The 17,958-nt window shown below is 58.0% G+C and overlaps 4 protein-coding genes across 4 annotated transcripts in view; all 4 read right to left on the minus strand.

The window, feature by feature from the left end:
* Positions 1-5,700, minus strand: PHF23 (PHD finger protein 23). The gene is made up of 5 exons (XM_030969598.1): positions 5,609-5,700; positions 5,049-5,080; positions 4,772-4,864; positions 2,889-3,492; positions 1-1,709 (listed from the first exon to the last, which is right to left on the minus strand). The coding sequence occupies exons 1-5, from the start codon at positions 5,622-5,624 to the stop codon at positions 1,498-1,500; spliced, it is 957 nt and encodes a 318-aa protein (XP_030825458.1). The 5' UTR covers positions 5,625-5,700; the 3' UTR covers positions 1-1,497.
* Positions 5,701-6,375: 675 nt separating this feature from the next.
* GABARAP (GABA type A receptor-associated protein) lies at positions 6,376-9,973 on the minus strand. Its single transcript, XM_030969601.1, has 4 exons — positions 9,767-9,973; positions 8,783-8,861; positions 7,862-7,980; positions 6,376-6,543 (listed from the first exon to the last, which is right to left on the minus strand). Exons 1-4 carry the CDS (start codon positions 9,854-9,856, stop codon positions 6,478-6,480), a joined length of 354 nt encoding a protein of 117 aa, XP_030825461.1. The 5' UTR covers positions 9,857-9,973; the 3' UTR covers positions 6,376-6,477.
* A 121-nt stretch (positions 9,974-10,094) lies between these two features.
* SNAPC2 (small nuclear RNA activating complex polypeptide 2) lies at positions 10,095-15,785 on the minus strand. Its single transcript, XM_030969600.1, is given in 6 exon segments — positions 10,095-11,283; positions 12,287-12,460; positions 12,463-12,526; positions 12,645-12,716; positions 14,027-14,134; positions 15,546-15,785. Coding segments are annotated over 6 exon segments (840 nt in total). The 5' UTR covers positions 15,753-15,785; the 3' UTR covers positions 10,095-11,068.
* A 149-nt stretch (positions 15,786-15,934) lies between these two features.
* PELP1 (proline, glutamate and leucine rich protein 1) overlaps positions 15,935-17,958 on the minus strand; it is a 33,566-nt gene continuing 31,542 nt past the window's right edge. Inside the window, 4 exon segments of the mRNA XM_030969596.1 lie at positions 15,935-16,046; positions 16,167-16,188; positions 17,120-17,344; positions 17,449-17,564. Of these exon segments, the coding sequence (XP_030825456.1) occupies positions 15,963-16,046; positions 16,167-16,188; positions 17,120-17,344; positions 17,449-17,564 (447 nt within the window). The 3' untranslated portion in view covers positions 15,935-15,962.

Below are 17,958 nucleotides of genomic sequence, written 5' to 3' on the forward strand. Positions count from 1 at the left end.
ACGGCGCTGTTTATTTACAACGGGAAGGGCTGCAGCCCCCCCAAAATCCAAAATATTATCCTTCAAACAAAGAGGGGAAGGGAATAAAAGGTGAGGAGGGGGGCGCCCCCCAAATTCCAACTGGGGGAGGTTTAGAGGGGAGAATCCCCCAAATCCCCCCCCTTAAACTCCCCCCAAAATGGGACAGACCCTTCTTGTTTTGGGGGTGCCCCCCCTGCAAAATGATGCTCTGAACACCCCCAAAATCTTGGGGGAGGGCCCCCCAAAAAAAGTGGGGTGCAGGGAACGTTTAGAAAAATAACACACATGAAAAAACTTGTTTCCAAAACCTCAGAGTTTGGGGGGAGGGACCCCCAAATCCCCCTCCCCAATTCAGGGGTTGAGACACCCCAAAACCTCATGAATTGGGGTACAGGACTCCCAAACTTCGTGCCCTGGGCGGGGTTAAAAAACCCCAAAACCCCTTGAACATAGTGGGGTCCCCCAAATTTTAACTGGGACCCCAAAACCTCATAACATGGGGCAGGGAACCCCAAAACTCTCTTATTTTGGGGTAGGGGACCCCAAAACCTCCTCTTCTAGGGGAGTTTCCCCCAAATCTTACTTGGGGGTGTGGGGTCCCCAAATTCTCCTTTTCTGGGGGATGGGACACCCCAAAATCTCATGATTTGGGGTAAAGAACACCCCAAAGTCCCCCTGCTTTAGGGGGAGTCCCCAAAAGCTTTTTGTCTGGGGTGAAGGACCCCCAAACCCTCCTTTCCTGGGGGTGGGGGACCCCAGAATCTCATAATTTGGGGTAGGGGACCCCTCAAACCTCCCCTATTTAAGGGGGGCTCCCCCAATCTTAATTTGGGGTGAGGGAACCCCCTTCCCAAATCTTCCCATCTTAGGGGTGGGGGACCCAAAAAAACCTCATGATTTGGGTTAAGAGTCCCCCCAAATCTTGTACCCCAAAATGGGACCCCAAAACCCTCCTGTCCTGCAGATGAGGGACCCCAAAACCCCCCAAATTTTAACCGGAACCCCAAAACCCCACAACTTATGGGGGAGGGGTAGAAGTCCCTAAACCTCCCCGTTTTTGAGGGAGCTGGACCCAAAATCTCACCATTTCAGGGCTTTTACAAACCCTCACAATTTGGGGAGGGGTAGGGGAGGTTCCAAACCCCCAAAATCTCCAATTTTGGGCACCTTCCAACCCTCGAACCTCACAATTCCAGGGAGAGCCACAACCCCAAAATCTCCAATTTTGCGGGAACCTTACAAACCCCCCACCAAACCTCACAATTCCAGGGTGACATATCCAACCCCCCCCCAAAATTTCGGATTTTGAGAACTGGGGGTTGAATCAAACTTCTCATTTTTTAGGGAGGAACCTCCAAACCCTCAAACCCCACAACTCCAGGGAAGGTCGCCACCCCAAAATTTCCGATTTTGAGCACAAGCCCTGCCAGAAGCGAGGCCGGGGACCCCCAAAAATCCTTTTTTTTTGGGGGGGGTTTAGGAGTCCCCCGTGGCCCGGGGGGTGGCGGGGGTGGCCCTGCGGGGCCCCTCACGGCATTTTTGGCAATAGAAGACGTCGGGGACGTTGTTTTTCTTCACCTTGGCGCAGGACAGGTGGATCCAGGTGCCGCACTGGCTGCACTCGATCATGGGCCGGCCAGCAAAAGGTTTTTGGCAGTAGCAGGTGATCAAATCCCAGGAATCGTCACCTAAAATAAACCCCAAAACAAGGTAAAATTTTCATAAATTTATGGATGAAAAATATGGGAAAATATGTGGCAAAACCAGAAAAATTTGGGTGGTGATAACCCCAAAAAGCGCTTAAAATGTTAAAAGGGGTGTTGAAATATCCTGAACTTATATCTCAAATTCTACCTGGGATCTGTAAATTTACTCCAGGATCAACCAAATCCCAAAACTGATGTCCCAAATACCACCTGGGACTCCTCAAACCTTCCCTGAGAACCCCAAAAACTCCACCAAGACCACCCAAAGCACCAAATCTCCTCTGGGGACCCCAAATCCCCCCCAAATTCACCCGACTCCACCATGATGTCCTCGCCCATGACCCACACATCTCCTCCAGGGACCCCAAACTGCCAAACTTCACCCCAAATCTCCCCCCAAACCCCTCTAGGGGACCCCAAACCCCCCTGAGACCCCCAAAACCCCTCCAGGAACCCCAAAACCCCCAAAATTCCCCCAATTTCCTCCCAAACTCACCCGACTCCACCATGATGTCCTCGTCCATGACCCGCAGATCCCCTCCAGAGACCCCAAACCCCCCTGAGACCCCCAAACCTCCCACCCCTCTAAGACCCCCCAAAACCCCTCCAGGAGCCCTGAAACCCCTCCAGAAACCCCAAAACGCCCCAAATCCGCCCCAAACTCACCCGACTCCACCATGATGTCCTCACCCATGACCCGCACATCCCCTCCAGAGACCCCAAACTGCCAAACCTCACCCCAAATCTCCCCCAAACCCCTCTAAAATCCCTCCAGGGACCCCAAACCCATCTGAGACCCCCAAACCTCCCCTCAAACCCCTCTAAGACCCCCCCAAAACCCCTCCAGGGACCCCAAAACCCCCGAAATTCCCCCGAATCCCCCCCTCGCTCACCCGACTCCACCATGATGTCCTCGTCCATGACCCACACATCCCCTCCAGAGACCCCAAACCCCCCTGAGACCCCTAAAACTCCTCCAGGAGCCCTAAGACCCCTCCAGGAACCCCAAAACCCCAAACCCTCGCTCACCCACCCATGATGCCCCCTGATGACCCACACATCCCCTCCAGAGCCCCCAAACCCCCTAAGACCCCCAAAACTCCTCCAGGAGCCCTAAAACCCCAGGAACCCCAAAACCCCCCCCCCGAATCCCCCGCTCACCCGACTCCACCATGATGTCCTCGTCCATGACCCGCGCGTCGCTGTCGCTGCCGTCGCCGTCCCTGCTGGTCTCGGTGCTCCCCCCTTCCTTGCCCACCCCCAGCACCCCCCCGGGCCCCCCCAGCACCCCCAATTTCCCCCCCTCGTGGGGCAGGGGAGGGGGCGGCGGCGGCGGCGGGGGAGGGGAGGGCGGCTCCTCCTCGGAATCCGTCTCCTCGCTGGGGGAGCCCCTGCCCAGAACGCCCCTGTCCCCTTTTTTCCAGCGCCGCTTTTTGCTCTTTTTCACCCGGATCCGCGAGGCGTCGCGGCCGCCGCGGGAGCCGGCCCCGAGCGCCCCCGGCTCCCCCCGGCGGTTGCGGCGCTCGCGGCGTTTCTGGGGGGGCGGTCCCGGGGTGTTCTGGGGAGGGGGGAGGTCGAACAGGGAGTCTTTGAGGCGCATTTTGTCCAAAATCGCGGATTCCGGGGGGGCCAGGGCGCGTTTTTTGGAGGATTTGGCTTTGCGGACGAAAGTCTCGATGGTTCGCAGAGCGGCCGGGGCCGAGCCCCACGCGTGCCCCCCGGCCGGACGGGGAGAGCTGGGGCCCGACGAGGGCCAGGGCGGGTCCTGGGGGGCACAAAATTGGTCGGGGAACCCCAAAATTACCCAAAAACCAACCCGGGATGCCCCAAAACCAACCCGGGATGCCCAAAATCCAGCCCGGGGCCCCCAAATTTATCCTAAAATCCAACTGAGGAACCTCAAGCTGACATCTAAATCCAGCGTGGGATGCCCGAAATCCAACGCGGGATGCCCAAATTTACCCCAAAATCCAACCCGGGGTGCCCGAAATCCAACTTAGGAACTCCAAATTTACTTCTAAATGCACCCAAGTTTACCCCAAAGTTCAACCCAAGGCCCCCAAATTTACCCCAAAATCCAACTCAAAATCCAACTGAGGACGCTCAGATTTACCCCTAAGTGCAACCTGTGACACTCAAATTTACCCCAAAAATCGAACTCAGGATACTGAAATTTACCCCAAAATCCAACCCAGGACCCCCAAATTTAGCCCTAAATCCAATCTAGGACCCCCAAAATCTGACCTGGGACACCCAAAATCCACCCAAGACCCACAAAATCAAGCCCAGGACACCCAAATTTACCCCCAAATCCAACCCGCCCCAAATGCACCCCAGGACCACCAAAACCCCCCAAAATCCCCCCCAGGACCCCCAAAATCCCCCCCAGGACCCCCAAAAATCCCCCCCCCACAAACCCCCGCCTCAACATGGCGTCGCCGCGCAAGGCACGCCGGGACTTGTAGTCCCCACACAAAGCACCGCCTACAACTCCCAGCATCCCCGCGGCGCGCGGAGGGCGTGGCCACGCAAAACGCGCCGCCATTGGTCCCCGTGAATGGGCGGGGCTTTCCCCTTCGGGATCTTCCCGCTGTGGGCGTGGTTTAGGGCGAGACGCCACGCGATTGGCGGAGAGCGCGGGAGGGGCGGGGTTTAGAGGGCTGTCAATCACGCGGAGGCCGCGCGGGGCACGCCGGGAGCTGCCGGGGCGGCGGCGGGGCCGGGGGGAACCGCGGGGGGGGGGCGGGGGGGGGGGGGGGGAACGGGGGGGAGAATTAAGGACCGGGGACCCCCCCTTAAAAACCTCCCGCCCCTTTCAACCCCCGTCCGGTGCTTCCCCGCGACCTCCCGGTGCCCCTCCGGTATCTCCCGATATTCTCCCGGTGGCCCCTCCGGTGCCTCCCGCAAGCCTTCGGTGCCCTCCCGTTACCCCCGCGATCCCTCCCGGTGCCTTCGCGGCCTTCCCGGTGCTTCCCCGGCCCTCGCGGTGCCTCCCCGGTAGCTGCCGGTAACCCCCGGTGCCCTCCCGGTGCCTCCCCGGTTACCTCGGCGGCCGCCGGGATGTACCCGGCGTAGGCCAGCACGAAACTGCAGAACTTATTGAAGTCCTCGATCGTCCTCCGCCGCTTTTCCGGGGGCTGCCGGTACCGGGAACCGAGCAGGGGGGAGAGGGGCTCACCGTGAACACCGGGACCTTCCCGTTAACCCCTCCCCAAAGCCCCGGGACCGCTCCCGGTTACAGCGGGAGCGGTGAAAGGAGTGACCAGCGGGGGAATCCCCGTCCCCGCACCCCTCCCGGTGCCTCCCGGTGCCCCCCCTCACCTGCGGTTCGGTTTTCAGCGGCCCCAGCGCTTCTGTGGAACGGGAAGGGACGGGGCGGTCACACCGGCACCGGCACCGGAGCCTGCCCGGGATCGGTACCGGGGCTCCGGAGCCTCCAACCCCCCCCCGGTACCGGTTCCAAACTCCCCCTCTTCCCCTCGGTTCTGCGCTCCCGCTGCTGCCGCTCCCTCCGGGCCCGGTACCGGGACTCTGAGCGGTCCAAACCTCCCCGGTACCGGCTCCAAACCCCTCCGGTTCCGCCTCCAGCTCCCGCCCGGTACCGGCTCCAAAACCCCTCCGGTAGCGGCTCCAGCTCTCCCCGGTACCGACTGCAAACCGCTCCGCTACGGGCGCTCTGAGAGCTCCAAACCCCCCCCGGTTCAGCCTCCAGCTGCCCCCGGTTCCGCCGCTCTCCGCTCCCCCAGTCCCGGCCCCGCCACTCCCGGTGTCCCCCCCTCCCTCCATTACCGGGACCCCAACCCCGCCGCTCCCGGCACTTTGGCGGCTCCAGCCCCTCGGCTCCGGGACTCCCCCGCGCCCGCCCGCTGCTGCCCCGGTACCTCCGGGCTCGGCCATGGCCGCGGCCCCGCCGGGCCCCCCCCGGTTCCGCGCTCGCTCCGTCCGGTGCCGCCTCGTTCCGCGCCGCCCCCGCCAGGCCCCGCCCCCGCCGCTCAAACCCCGCCCCCTCCCCGCAGCGCGCGCGCGTCAGCCCCGCCCCCTCCGCTAAACCCCGCCTTTCTCTGGGCGCCGCACGCCCCGCCACACTCACTTTGCTTTCTACGCATGCGCGCCCTTGCTAATTATGCAAACCATGCCCACTGCGAGCCCGTTTTGTCCTTTACGCGTGTCTTATTATGCAAACCACGCCCCCTCTGTCCAAGTTTGGCTTCTACGCATGCGCGCGGCGTTTTCTAGGCAAGTTGAGCTCCTTCCACGCCCTTATTTTGCCTTATGCACACACGCAGCGTGCTCATTATGCAAACCACGCCCCATTTTTTCCTATTTTGGCTACCTGAGATCTCCCGCGGAGCTTATTATGCAAACCACCCCCCTTGCTTTTACTTGCTTTGTCCGCTTGCGCAAAGATCTCACTATTCAGGCCCCGCCCCGCTAAAAAAAAAATCCATATTTGCCTTCATACGCACGCGCGAGGGGCTCATTATGCAAGCCACACCCCCTCCGAAGCCAAACTTGGAATTCCGCGCAGGTGCGCGGGGCTTATTATGCAAACCCCGCCCCTCCAAACCGCGCGTGCACACCCTCCCTTCAAACCACGCCCACTTCCGGTCCAGGCCCTGAGGCGGCTCCGTCGCTTTTATTTGGGGGGCGGGAAAAAGCGCCGGGAATGGGGAAAAACCGGGGGAAAAACAGAAAAAGCGGGAGCGGGAAGCACCGGGAGAGCCCCGGGAAGGGCGGGAGCAGGGCGGGCTCAGGCCCCGTAGACGCTCTCGTCGCTGTAGGCGATGTAAAGGAAGAAATCCTCCTCGTGGTGTTCCTGAGGGAAAGGGGGCAAACCGGGAATTCAAGGGTTAAAACCGGGACTACAAGGGTTAAAAGCCGCGAATGTCAACGCTGAGGTTGGGGTTGGGATCTTCCCCAATCGGGTTTGGGCAGAAATCCCAAAAATTCCCCAATTTTCCCCTCAGGGATCCCCCTGGAATTTTGGGTTCCTCCCCCCGGCCGTTTGGTCTCTTCCCGTTCCCCCCCCCCCCCCAATTCACAAAATCTTTGGGGATTTTTCGCGAATTTTGGGGATTTTTTTTCACGGATTTTTAACCCCCCATCCCAAATTCCAACCCCCAAATTTTCCTCCCCCAACCCCAAATTTTCCCCCCTTCCCGAGGATTTTTGGGACCCCCCCACCTCGTACCAAATTTTCCCCTTTTTCATCCCAAATTTCCCAGGTCCCTCCCAAATTTTTGGAGACATTCCCAATTTTTTTTTTAAGGAACCCGCCCCCAAAAATTTCCAGAATTTTTTAACCCTTTCCACCCCTCCTTTCCCATCACTTTTTAACCCCTTCTGGAACTTTATCCCTTCCCAAATTATTTTAGGATTCCTCCAAATTCCCAACATCCTCCCCCAAAAAACCGATTTTTAACCCCTTTTTTTTTTTGGTTTTTTTTTTTTTATACCCCTTTTTAACCCTTTCCACCACTTTTTCCCTCCCAATTTCTGTTCCCATTATCCCGATTTTTTTCGGGGATGCTCCCGGGTTTTTTGGGGCATTCCTGGGGATTTTTTGGGGAGGATTTGGGGAGATTTGTGGGGATTTTTTGGGGAGGTTTTGGGGATTTTTTGGGATATTTGGGGGGTGTTTTTGGGAAGGTTTTGGGTATTTTCTGGGGATGGGTTTGGGGATTTTTTTGGGGATTTTTTGGGGAAGTTTTGGGGGGATTTTTGGGGAGGTTTTGGGGATTGTTTTGGGGAAATTTTGGGGATATTTTTGGGGAAGTTTTGGGTTTGTTTTGGGGTTGGTTTTGGGGAGGTTTTAGGGGAGGTTTGGAGGGATTTTTGGGGATATTTTGGGAAATTTTGGAGATTTTTTGGGGCTGGTTTGGGGGTGTTGTTGAGGTTGGTTTGGGGTTTATTTTGGGGATGGTTTTGGGGAGATTTGGGGGATGTTTTGGGGGATTTTTAGGGATGTTTTTGGGGAGATTTTGGGAAAGTTTTGGGGGTGGTTTGGGGATATTTTGGGGAAGTTTTTGGAGATGTTTTTGGGCTGGTTTGGGGCTGGTTTTGAGGATGTTTTGGGGATGTTTTTAGGAATATTTTTGGGGAGGTTTTTGGGGATATTTTGGGTGTTTTTGGACCTGGTAGAGCTGGCCCATGGTGGCGCTGGTCGGGGGGATGACGTTGTTGACGAAGAAGAACAGAGCGTCCTCGGCCCGCAGGTGGATCCGCTTCCGGATCAGGAAATAGAACTGCCCCACTGGAAATAAACACCCAAAACCAGCAAAAATCAACCCAAAAAAATCCCAAAAATCAACCCAAAAAACCTCCCCAAAAATCCCAAAAATCAACCCAAAAAAAATCCCTAAAATTAACCCAAAATATCCCCAAAAATTAACCCAAAAAATTTCCAAAAATTAACCCAAAAAATCCCTAAAATTAACCCAAAATATCCCCTAAATTAACCCAAAAAATCCCAAAAATCAACCCAAAAATATCCCAAAAATGAATCCGAAAAAATCCCAGAAATCAACCCAAAAAATCCCAAAAATCAACCCGGAAAAAGTCCCAAAAATCAACCCGAAACAATTCCAAAAATCAACGCAAAAAATCCCAAAAATCAACGCAAAAAACCTCAAAAATCAACCTGAAAAAATCCCAGAAATCAACCCAAAATTCCCCCAAAATATCCCAAACTTATCCCTCAATCACCCCTAAACATCTTAGAATTCCACCCCAAAAAAAACCCCAAAATTCCAGCCATAAATTCCCAAAAATCCACCCCAAAAACCCCAAAATTCGACCAAAAAAAACCCTCAGAAATTTAGGAAAAAAAATCCCAAAATTCCCCCCCCAAAAAAAGCCCCACAAAAATTCTAATTATTACCAAAAAAACCCCAAAATTTCAGCCATAAATTCCCAAAAATCCACCCTGAAAGCCCCAAAATTCGACCAAAAAAACACCCCAGAAACTGAGGAAAAAAACCACCCAAATTCCCCAAAAAAACAACAAAAAAAATTAGAATTATTTCCAAAAAAACCCCAAAATTCCCCAATCCCACCTGTGAGGTCAGAGGGCACCAGGTATTTCTTCTTGTCCAGGTCCCCAATCCGGGCCTTGGGCGCCTTTTCCACGATCACCTGAGAGGGGAAAAATTGGAATTTGGGGGGAAAAAAGTTCCTTAAATTTGGGGGAGAAATTTCCTTAAATTTGGGGGGGGGGAATCCTGGATTTTAGGGAATAAAACTTTGATTTTTGAGGAAAAACCCGCTTGGATTTTGAAGGAAAACTCTGAGAACTGGGGATAAAAAATTCCTGTATTATGGGGGAAAAGCACCCACAAGAATTTGGGGAAAAAAAATCTCCTGAATTTGGGGAAAATCATCCTGATTTTGAGCAAAAAAATCTGGATTTGGAGGGGAAAAAAATCCTGAATTTGGGGGAGAAAAATCTTCCCGAGTTTGGGGAAGAAATGCTGGCTGAATTTTGGGGTTCCCGGTTGGAATTTCGGGGTTCCCGGGGTGAATTTGGGGTTCCCGTGGAGGATTTTGAGGCTCCCAGGTTGAATTTTGGGCGTCCCGGTTGGAATTTCGGGTTCCCTGAGGGGATTTCGGGGTTCCCGTGGGAGATTTTTGGGGTTTTCGGGTGGAATTTCGGGGTTGCCGGTTGGATTTCGGGGCTCCCTGAGGGGATTTCGGGGTTCCCGGGTGGAATTTCGGGGTTCCCTGAGGGGATTTTGGGGTTCCCAGATGGAATCGCGAGGTTCCATGAGAGGATTTCAGGGTTCCTGGGTCAGATTTCGGGGTTCTCTGAGGGGATTTCGGGGTTCCCGTGGGAGATCTTTGGGGTTTTCGGGTGGAATTTCGGGGTTCCCTGAGGGGATTTCGGGGTTCCCTGAGAGGATTTCGAGGCTCCCAGATGGAATTGTGAAGTTCTATGAGGGGATTTCAGGGTTCCTGGGTCAGATTTCAGGGTCCCCTGAGGGAATTTCGGGGTTCCCGGTCGGATTCCGGGTTCCCGGTGCCCCCGCCGCCCCGGCCCTCACCGGCACTCGGTCCGGGTACTTTTTCCGGATCTTCTCTCCCTCGCAGCGACGCTTCTCGAACGGATGCTCCTCCTTATACAGGAACTTCATGGCCGGGCCGGGCCGGGGGCCGGGGCCGGGGCCGGGGCCGGGGCCTGCTCGGGGCCGGGCCGGGACCGGGACCGGGACCGGGACCGGGACCGGGACCGGGCCTGCACCGGAGCGTCGGGAGCGCGCAGGGATACGGGCCCGCCCCCGCCGCGCCTGCGGCGTACGGTGCGCAAACAGCGTAAGGAGCGCCCGCTGATGGTAATGGAGCGGTACTACGCAAATGGCGTAAGGGAACGGGGAGCGCCCTCAGCGCTACGCAAATGGCGTAAGGGAACGGGGAGCGCCCTCAGCGCTACGCAAATGGCGTAAGGGAACGGGCAGCGCCCTCAGCGCTGCGCAAATGGCGTAAGGGAAAGGGGAGCGCCCTCAGGGTTGTGCGCAAATGGCGTAAGGGCCTCGCCCTCAGTGGTACGGCTCGTTCCAGTTCATCCCAGTTCATCCCAGCTCCTCCCAGTGCCTTCCCAAGGCCTCCCAGGCCTTTCCCAGTTCGGCCCAGCTCCTCCCAGTGCCACGCCGGTGCCCACGGCGCTACGCGGATGGCGTAAGGGCCCTGCCCACAGCGCTACGCAAACTGCGTAGAGTTCAGCCCAGTTCCTCCCAGTCCGTCCCAGTCCCTTCCTAAGGCCTCCCGAAGCTCCCCCAGCTCCTCCCAGTGCCGGTAACGGGGGAGGGATCCCGGTTAACGAGCAGGGGTCCCGGTAACTCGGGCGGTCCCGGGAAGGCCCCGGGCGGAGGCGCGGAAGGATCCGGGCGGTGCTGCGGCCCTCATGTGACTGACGTCATGTGACTGACGTCACCGCGCGGGGATAGTCACGTGGCAGGCGGGAAGAAACATGGAGCACGTGATTAAAAGGGGGCGTGGCCAACGAGAGGAGGACGAAACCATTGGAGGGGGACGGGGGGGAGTCCGGGCGAGTCCATCCCAGTTCATCCCAGTCCAGCCACAAACGAGTCCCGAACGCTCCAATTTTGGGAAAATCCAAACATTTATTTTTTCTCTCGCCCTCCCGCAAAAACCTGGGAAAGAGCAAGAGGGAATTTGGGATCATCCCAAATTTCGGCATTCCTCCCTCCCCCCACCAAAAACTGGGAATTCCCAGGGAATTTGGGATTCCACCCAAAATTCGGGAATTTGGGGTCTCACCCCAAGGAATTTCGGGACCCCCAAGGATTTTGGGAAAATTCGGAATTTTGCCGCCCCCCCATCCCCGCTCAGGCCGCCCGTCCCAGCAAGGCCAGCGGCAGCAGGAGGGGGTTCAGGGGGGGGCACGGGGCGGGCTCGGGGCTCTGCGGGGGCCCCCCCGGGCTCTGGGGGGCGCTCAGGGACCCCCAGAGCCCCCGCAGGTGCCGCTGGAGCCGCCCCGGCGCTGCCAGCGCCCCCAGCTCGGCCGGCAGCGCGGCCAGCAAGGACACAACCACCGCGGCCTCTGCGGGGGGGGAAACGGGTCAGCGTGTCCCAGTTTGGGACTGGGATCCCCTACAATGGACCCGGGAACCCCCCCAGTTTGGGAGTGGGACCCTCCCAGCAAGGACAGAACCACTGCGGCCTCTGGGGGCGGTAGCATCTTTTGGATGGGACCCTACAATGGCGACCCCCAAGTTTAGTGGACCCCCAGCAAGGACAGACACCACTGGCCCTGCGGGGAAACGGGTCAGCGTGTCCCAGTTTGGGACTGGGAACCCCCAAAATGGACCCGAGAACCCCCCCAGTTTGGGACTGGGAACCCTAAATGGAACTGGGAACCCCTAAAATGAGATTGGGAACCCCAAAATGGACCCAGGAACCCCCCAAGTTTGGGAGTGGGACCCTCCCAGCAAGGACAGAACCACTGCGGCCTCTGCGGGGGGGGAAACGGGTCAGCAGCTCCCAGTTTGGGACTGGGAACCCCTAAAATGAGACTGAGAACCCCAAAATGGGACAGGGAACCCCAAATTTGGGACTGGGACCTCCCCAGTTTGGGACTGGGAACCCCAAATTTGAACTGGGAACCCCCAAAATGAGACTGGGAACCCCAAAATGGGACTGGGACCCCCCACGTTTTGCCCCCCTCCCAAATTTTGGGGACCCCCCCGCCCTACAATTCCCACCCCTTTTCCTCCCCAAAAAAATCCCTCCCCCCAAATTTTTGGGATTTCCCTCCTACTTTTTCTTCATTCTCCCTTCCAGATTTTTGGGATTTCCCCCAGTTTTTGGGATTTCCCTCCCAATTTTTGGGATTTCCCTCCCAATTTTTGGGATTTCCCCCAATTTTTGGGTTTTTCCCCAGTTTTTGGGATTTCCCTCCAATTTTTGGGTTTTTCCCCAGTTTTTGGGATTTCCCCCAATTTTTGGGATTTCCCTCCCAATTTTTGGGTTTTTCCCCAGTTTTTGGGATTTCCCTCCAATTTTGGGGATTTCCCCCCCTCCCAGATTTTGGGGTCCCCCCTCACCTGTGGGGGGCAGGGGGGGCGCCTCCCCCCCCGAGCTGATCCGAGCCAGGAATTCGTAAATCCTCCCAAAATTCACCTCCCACCCCCCCGGGTTTTGGGGGGACCCCGAATTTTGGGGGGTCTCCACCTCCGGGGGGGTCCCCGAATTTTGGGAAGGCCCCGAATTTCGGGGGTTCCCAAATTTTGGGGGGGTCTGGAGCGCTCCAGGGTCAGGGGCTCCGTGGCCGCCAGCGTCAGCACCTGGGCGGGATTTTTTGGGGGGGTTTTGGGGATTTTTTTGGGGGGTTTCACCCCAAATTTGGGGTGGGGGGGTTTGGGGATCCCCCCCTGAACCCCAAATCCCCCCCGGGCCCCTCACCTGGGAGAAGGCGGCGCTGGGGGGGCTCTCCAGGGCTCCTCCCACCAGGGTCTCAGCCAGGTCCTGCCACACCTGGGGACCCCAAAAATCAGCCCAGGAACCCCAAAAATCGGGTAAAGAACCCCAAAAACAGCCCAAGGATCCCAAAAATCCTCCCTGGAACCCCAAAAACCAGCCCAGAAACCCCAAAAATCAGCACTGGAACCCCAAAAATCAGCCCAGGAATGCCCAAAAATCGGGTAAAGAACCCCAAAACCAGCCCAAGGACCCCAAAATTGGGTTGGGAATTCCAAAAATCGGGTAAAGAACCCCAAAAACAGCCCAAGGACCCAAAAAAACCCCCCTGGAACCCCAAAAATCCTCCTGGGAACCCCAAAAATCAGCCCAGAAACCCCAAAAATCAGCACTGGAACCAAAAAAATCTGCACTGGAACCCCAAAAATCGGGTAAAGAACCCCAAAATTGAGTTGTGAACCCCAAAAACAGCCCAAAGACCCCAAAATCGGGTTGTGAACCCCAAAAATCAGGTAAAGAACCCCAAAAATTGGTAAGCCTCCCAAACACCCAAACCCCAAAAACAGCCCAGGAACCCCAAAAATCCTCCTGGGAACCCCGAAAATCAGCCCAGAAACCCCAAAAATCAGCACTGGAACCCAAAAATCTGGTAAAGAACCCCCAAACAGCCCAAGGACCCCAGAAATCAGCCCAGGAACCCCAAAAATCAGCACGGGAGCCCCAAAAATTGGGTTGGGAATCCCAAAAATGGGTAAAGAACCCCAAACACAGCCCAAGGACCCCAAAATTGGGTTGGGAACCCCCAAAAATCAGCACCGGAACCCCCAAATAAGCACTGGAACCCCAAAAAATGGGTAAAGAACGCAAAAACAGCCCAAGGACCCCCAAAATCCTCCCTGGAACCCAAAAAATTGGGTAAAGAACCCAAAAACCAGCCCAGGGACCCCAAAAATCTGCACTAGAACCCAAAAACTCGGGTAAAGAACCCCAGAAACAGCCCAAGGACCCCAAAATTGGGTTGGGAACCCCAAAAATCAGCACTGGAAATGCCAAAAATCGGGGTGGGGACCCCAAAAATCCATTTGAGATCCCAAAAAATCAGTTCAGAAACCCCAAACAAACCTAAAATTATCCCAGGACGCCCCAAAATCCCCAAAAATCCCAGATGGGGGCGGGATCCGGCTCCAAAATTCCAGAAAATTCCCAAATTTCCCAGTTCAGGACCCCCCAAAATTCCCAAAATTGCCCAAAATCCCCCCAAAACCAGGATGGAGGAGCGAATCCGGCTCCAAAATTCCAGAAAATTCCCAAATTCCCAGTTTAGGACCCCCCAGAATCCCCAAAATTGCCCAAAATTCCCCCAAAACCTGGATGGGGGCGCGGATCCGGCGCTGGAATTGCAGAAAGTTCCGGAATTTGGAGCTCAGCGCCTCCCGAGCCGCCCGGCCCCGCAGCAGCACCAGCTGCGCCCGGATCTGCCAAAATCGGGGCAAATTTGGGGCAAATTCGGGCATTTTTGGGGCTCCCCAAAATTTAAGGGGGGTTGGGAGCTAAAATTTTGGGGATTTTCGTTGAAATTCCCCCCAAAAAAAAACCCTGAAAATTTGGGGAATTTTGGCTGTAAAATTCCACCCAGGATATCAAAATTTCAACCCGAGATGTCAAAGTTTTGGGGAATCTGAAAAATTCTGTGCAGGATCCCCAAAAATTCTCCGCAAAACGCCCCAAAAAGGGGTCCTGGGTGGGATTTTGGGGTCTCTGAGGGGATTTTGGGGGGTTTGGGGTCTTTGAGGGGGGAATTTGAGGGGTTTTTGGGTGGGAATTTGGGGATTGTTGAGAGCGGATTTTGGGGTTTCTGAGGGGAATTTTTGGGGTTTGTGAGGGGATTTTGGGGATCCCTGAGGGGGAATTTTGGGGTTTCTGAGGGGGAATTTTGGGAGTTTCTGTGAGGAGATTTTGGGGATCCCTGAGGGGAATTTTGGGGATTCCTGAGAGGAAATTTGGGGGTTTCTGAGCAGGAATTTTGGGGTTTCTGAGGGGAAATTTTGGGGGTTTTTGTGAGGGAATTTTGGGGATCCCTGAGGGGGAATTTTGGGGTTTCTGAGGGGGAATTTTGGGGTTTGTGAGGGGAAATTTTGGGAGTTTCTGTGAGGGGATTTTGGGGATCCCTGAGGGGGAATTTGGGGGTTTCTGAGGAGGAATTTTGGGGTTTGTGAGGGGGAATTTTGGGGTTTGTGAGGGGGGGAATTTTGGGGTTTCTGAGGGGGGAATTTTGGGAGTTTTTGTGAGGGGATTTTGGGGATTCCTAAGAGGGAATTTTGGGGGTTTGTGAGGAGGAATTTTGGGGATTCCTGAGGGGAAATTTGGGGGTTTCTGAGCAGGAATTTTGGGGTTTGTGAGGGGGAATTTTGGGGGTTTTTGTGAGGGGATTTTGGGGATTCCTGAGGGGGAATTTTGGGGGTTTCTGTGAGGGAATTTTGGGGATCCCTGAGGGGGAATTTTGGGGGTTTCTGAGGGGAATTTTGGGGAGTTCTGAGAGGGGATTTGGGGAGGGTCCCTGATGTCACTTTGGGAGGTGATTTTGGGGATCTGTGAAGAGGAAATTTTGGGCTCTCTGAAGAGGATTTTGGGAAGGGTTTCTGAGCTGAATTTGGGGGTCTCTGAGGGGAATTTGGGGATCGCTGAGGGGAGAATTTGGGAGTTTCTGAGAGGGGAATTTTGAGGGTTCTTTAAGGGTAATTCGGGGCTCTGTGAACGGCGAATTTGGAATCTATGATGTGGCAATTTTGGGCCTCCCCGCAGGGAATCTCACGGTGGATCCCCGACCCTTTCAGGCGCTCCCAGGGTCCCTCGGGGATCTCCCGAGGCCGCCCCCCTCCTCCCCACCTCCTCCTCGCTCCTTCGCGGCAGCCGCTCCCTCAGCGCCGCCACCAGCCGGGACTCGGGGAGGCCTCGCCGAGCCTCGTCCCGCAGCGCCTCCAGCAGCGCCCGCTTCTCCCGCAGCCCCCACGGGCCCCGCTGCGGCCGCTCGGGGCTCGGCGGGAGCCGCACGAACCGCGCCGGGATCAGGCGGCGCCGCCGCGGCGGTTTCATGGCGGCGCCTCCAACATGGCGGCCGCTTCTCCCCTCACGGAGCCAAGATGGCGGCCGCGTCTTGTTGGCGCGGCTTTATGACGTCACGCGGCGCACGCGCGATTCGAGTGCTGATGGCGCCCCCCAGCGGCGCGGAGGAGCCGGAGGCCAAAGGGGAATTTGGGGAGGGGGCGGCGTTTATTGGGGGGGATCCCCCCGGATTTGGGGGGGTCACAGAGGGGCCTCGGGGGTTTTCTCGTCGTCGGGGGGGCAGTCGATGAAATCGGCCAGCATGGTGGTGGTCTCGTCTTGTTCCTGTCGGAGGGGGGCGCAAAAAATGGAGACCCCTCCTCAATTTCGGGCCTGAATTCTTCTCAAATTGCCAAAAAGTCCCCCTCAAGACCCCCAGATCCTCCCCAGATTGCCAAAAATCACTGTCGGGACCCCTAAATCCTCCCTAGGACCCCCAAATTCCCCCAAAATCACCCCCAGAACCCCCAAATTTTCCCCCAAATCTTTTCAAGACCCCCGAATTCTCCCCAAATTCCCCTCCCCCCTTTACCTCCTCCTTGTCCCGGGGCGGCTCCGGCGGCTCCTCCTGCAGGGGTGGGGAGGGGCGGGGGGGGAGGGGCCGGGGCTGGGACCCCCCGCGGGGGGCGGGGCAGGGGGGGGAGGAGATTTGGGGGCGGCCTCGAGCGCGGGGGGAGGGGCGGGGGGAGCTTCGGGGTGGGGGAGGGGCGGGGGAGAGGTGGGTGGGGGAGGGGGCGGCTCGGGGTGGGGGAGGGGCGGTTCCGCTGCTTCCTCCTCCTCCCCCTCCTGTTTGGGGGTGGGGGAGGGGCTCGGGGGGAGCCTCGGGGGGTGGGGGAGGGGCGGGCGGGGTTTCCTCCACCTCCATCAGGAGCAGCGCCCCTCCCCCACCGCCCTCGGCCGGCCCCTCCCCCTCTGCTTCCTCCTCCTCCTCCTCCTCCTCCTCCGGAGAGCCCCTCCCCCTCCTCCTCCTCCTCGAACTCTTCCTCCTCCTCCTCCTCCTCTTCCTCTTCGAACTCCTCCTCCTCGAACTCCTCCTCTTCCTCCTCAAAGAACTCCTCCTCCTCCTCCCTTCCTCCTCCTCCTCCTCCTCCTCCCCGAACTCCTCCTCCTCCTCCTCCTCGCTGCTGTTGATGTTGATCACCGCCGGCCCCTCCCCCACCATCTCCTGCCCCTTCCCCTCCCCTCCTCCTCCCCCCCCCCCACCGGGCTCCCCGCCCCTCCCCCATCCCCCCAGCCCATCCCCCACGCCCACCATCACCCCCTCCCCCATCCCTTCCTCGCCTTCCTCCTCCTCCTCCTCCTCCTGCGCGGGCTCGGGGGCCGCGGGAGGGGTGGGGGGAGGGGGCGGCGGAGGGGGCGGGGGCGGGGGCGGCGGTGGGGGAAGGGCGGCCACCCCTCCCCCCATCCTGTCGGGCAGCTCGGGGCCCTTTTTGGGCACGATCACCACGGAATCGTCCGAGTCGCTCTCGAGCGAGATCTCCACGTCCGAGCTCTCCTCGCGCTCGTAGTGCACGAACACCGGGCGCCGCCGCGCCCCGCCCCGCAGGCCCCTGCCCCCGCAGGCCCCGCCCCGCCGGCCCCGCCTCCCCGAGCAGGCGGGGGAGGGGCGGCAGCTCGGGTTTGGGTACGGACGGGGGCGGTGGGGGGAGGGGCGGCGCCGGAAGGGTCGGGGTTGGGGGAGGGGCGCGAAAGGGGTGGGGGGTGGGGGGAGGGGCCGGAGGGGGGAGGGGCGGGAGGCGGGGCCAGCAGGGGGCGGCACAGGGCGGTGCAGAGCAGCAGCGACTCCCGGCACTGCGAGGAGACCTGGGGGAGGGGCCAGAGATGGGGAGGGGCCAGGGAAATGGGGAGGGGCAGGGAGTGGGGGAGGGGCCAGAGAAATGGGGGAGGGGCAGGGAGTGGGGGAGGGTCAGGGAAATGGGGGAGGGGCAGGGGAGTGGGGGAGGGGTCAGAAATGGGGGAGGGGGCAGGGAGTGGGGGAGGGGTCAGGGAAATGGGGAGGGATCAGGGAAATGGGGGAGGGGTCAGAAATGGGGGAGGGGTCAGGGAGATGGGGTAGGGCCAGAAATGGGGGAGGGGTCAGAAATGGGGAAGGGGTCAGGGAAATGAGGGTGGGGTCAGAGAAATGGGGGAGGGGCAAGGAAGGGGAGGGGTGGGGACAGGGGGAGGGGTCAGAAATGGGGGAAGGGCAGGGATGGGG

This window comes from Camarhynchus parvulus, unplaced genomic scaffold (assembly GCF_901933205.1).
Source record: "Camarhynchus parvulus unplaced genomic scaffold, STF_HiC, whole genome shotgun sequence".
Classification (NCBI taxonomy): Eukaryota; Metazoa; Chordata; class Aves; order Passeriformes; family Thraupidae; genus Camarhynchus; species Camarhynchus parvulus.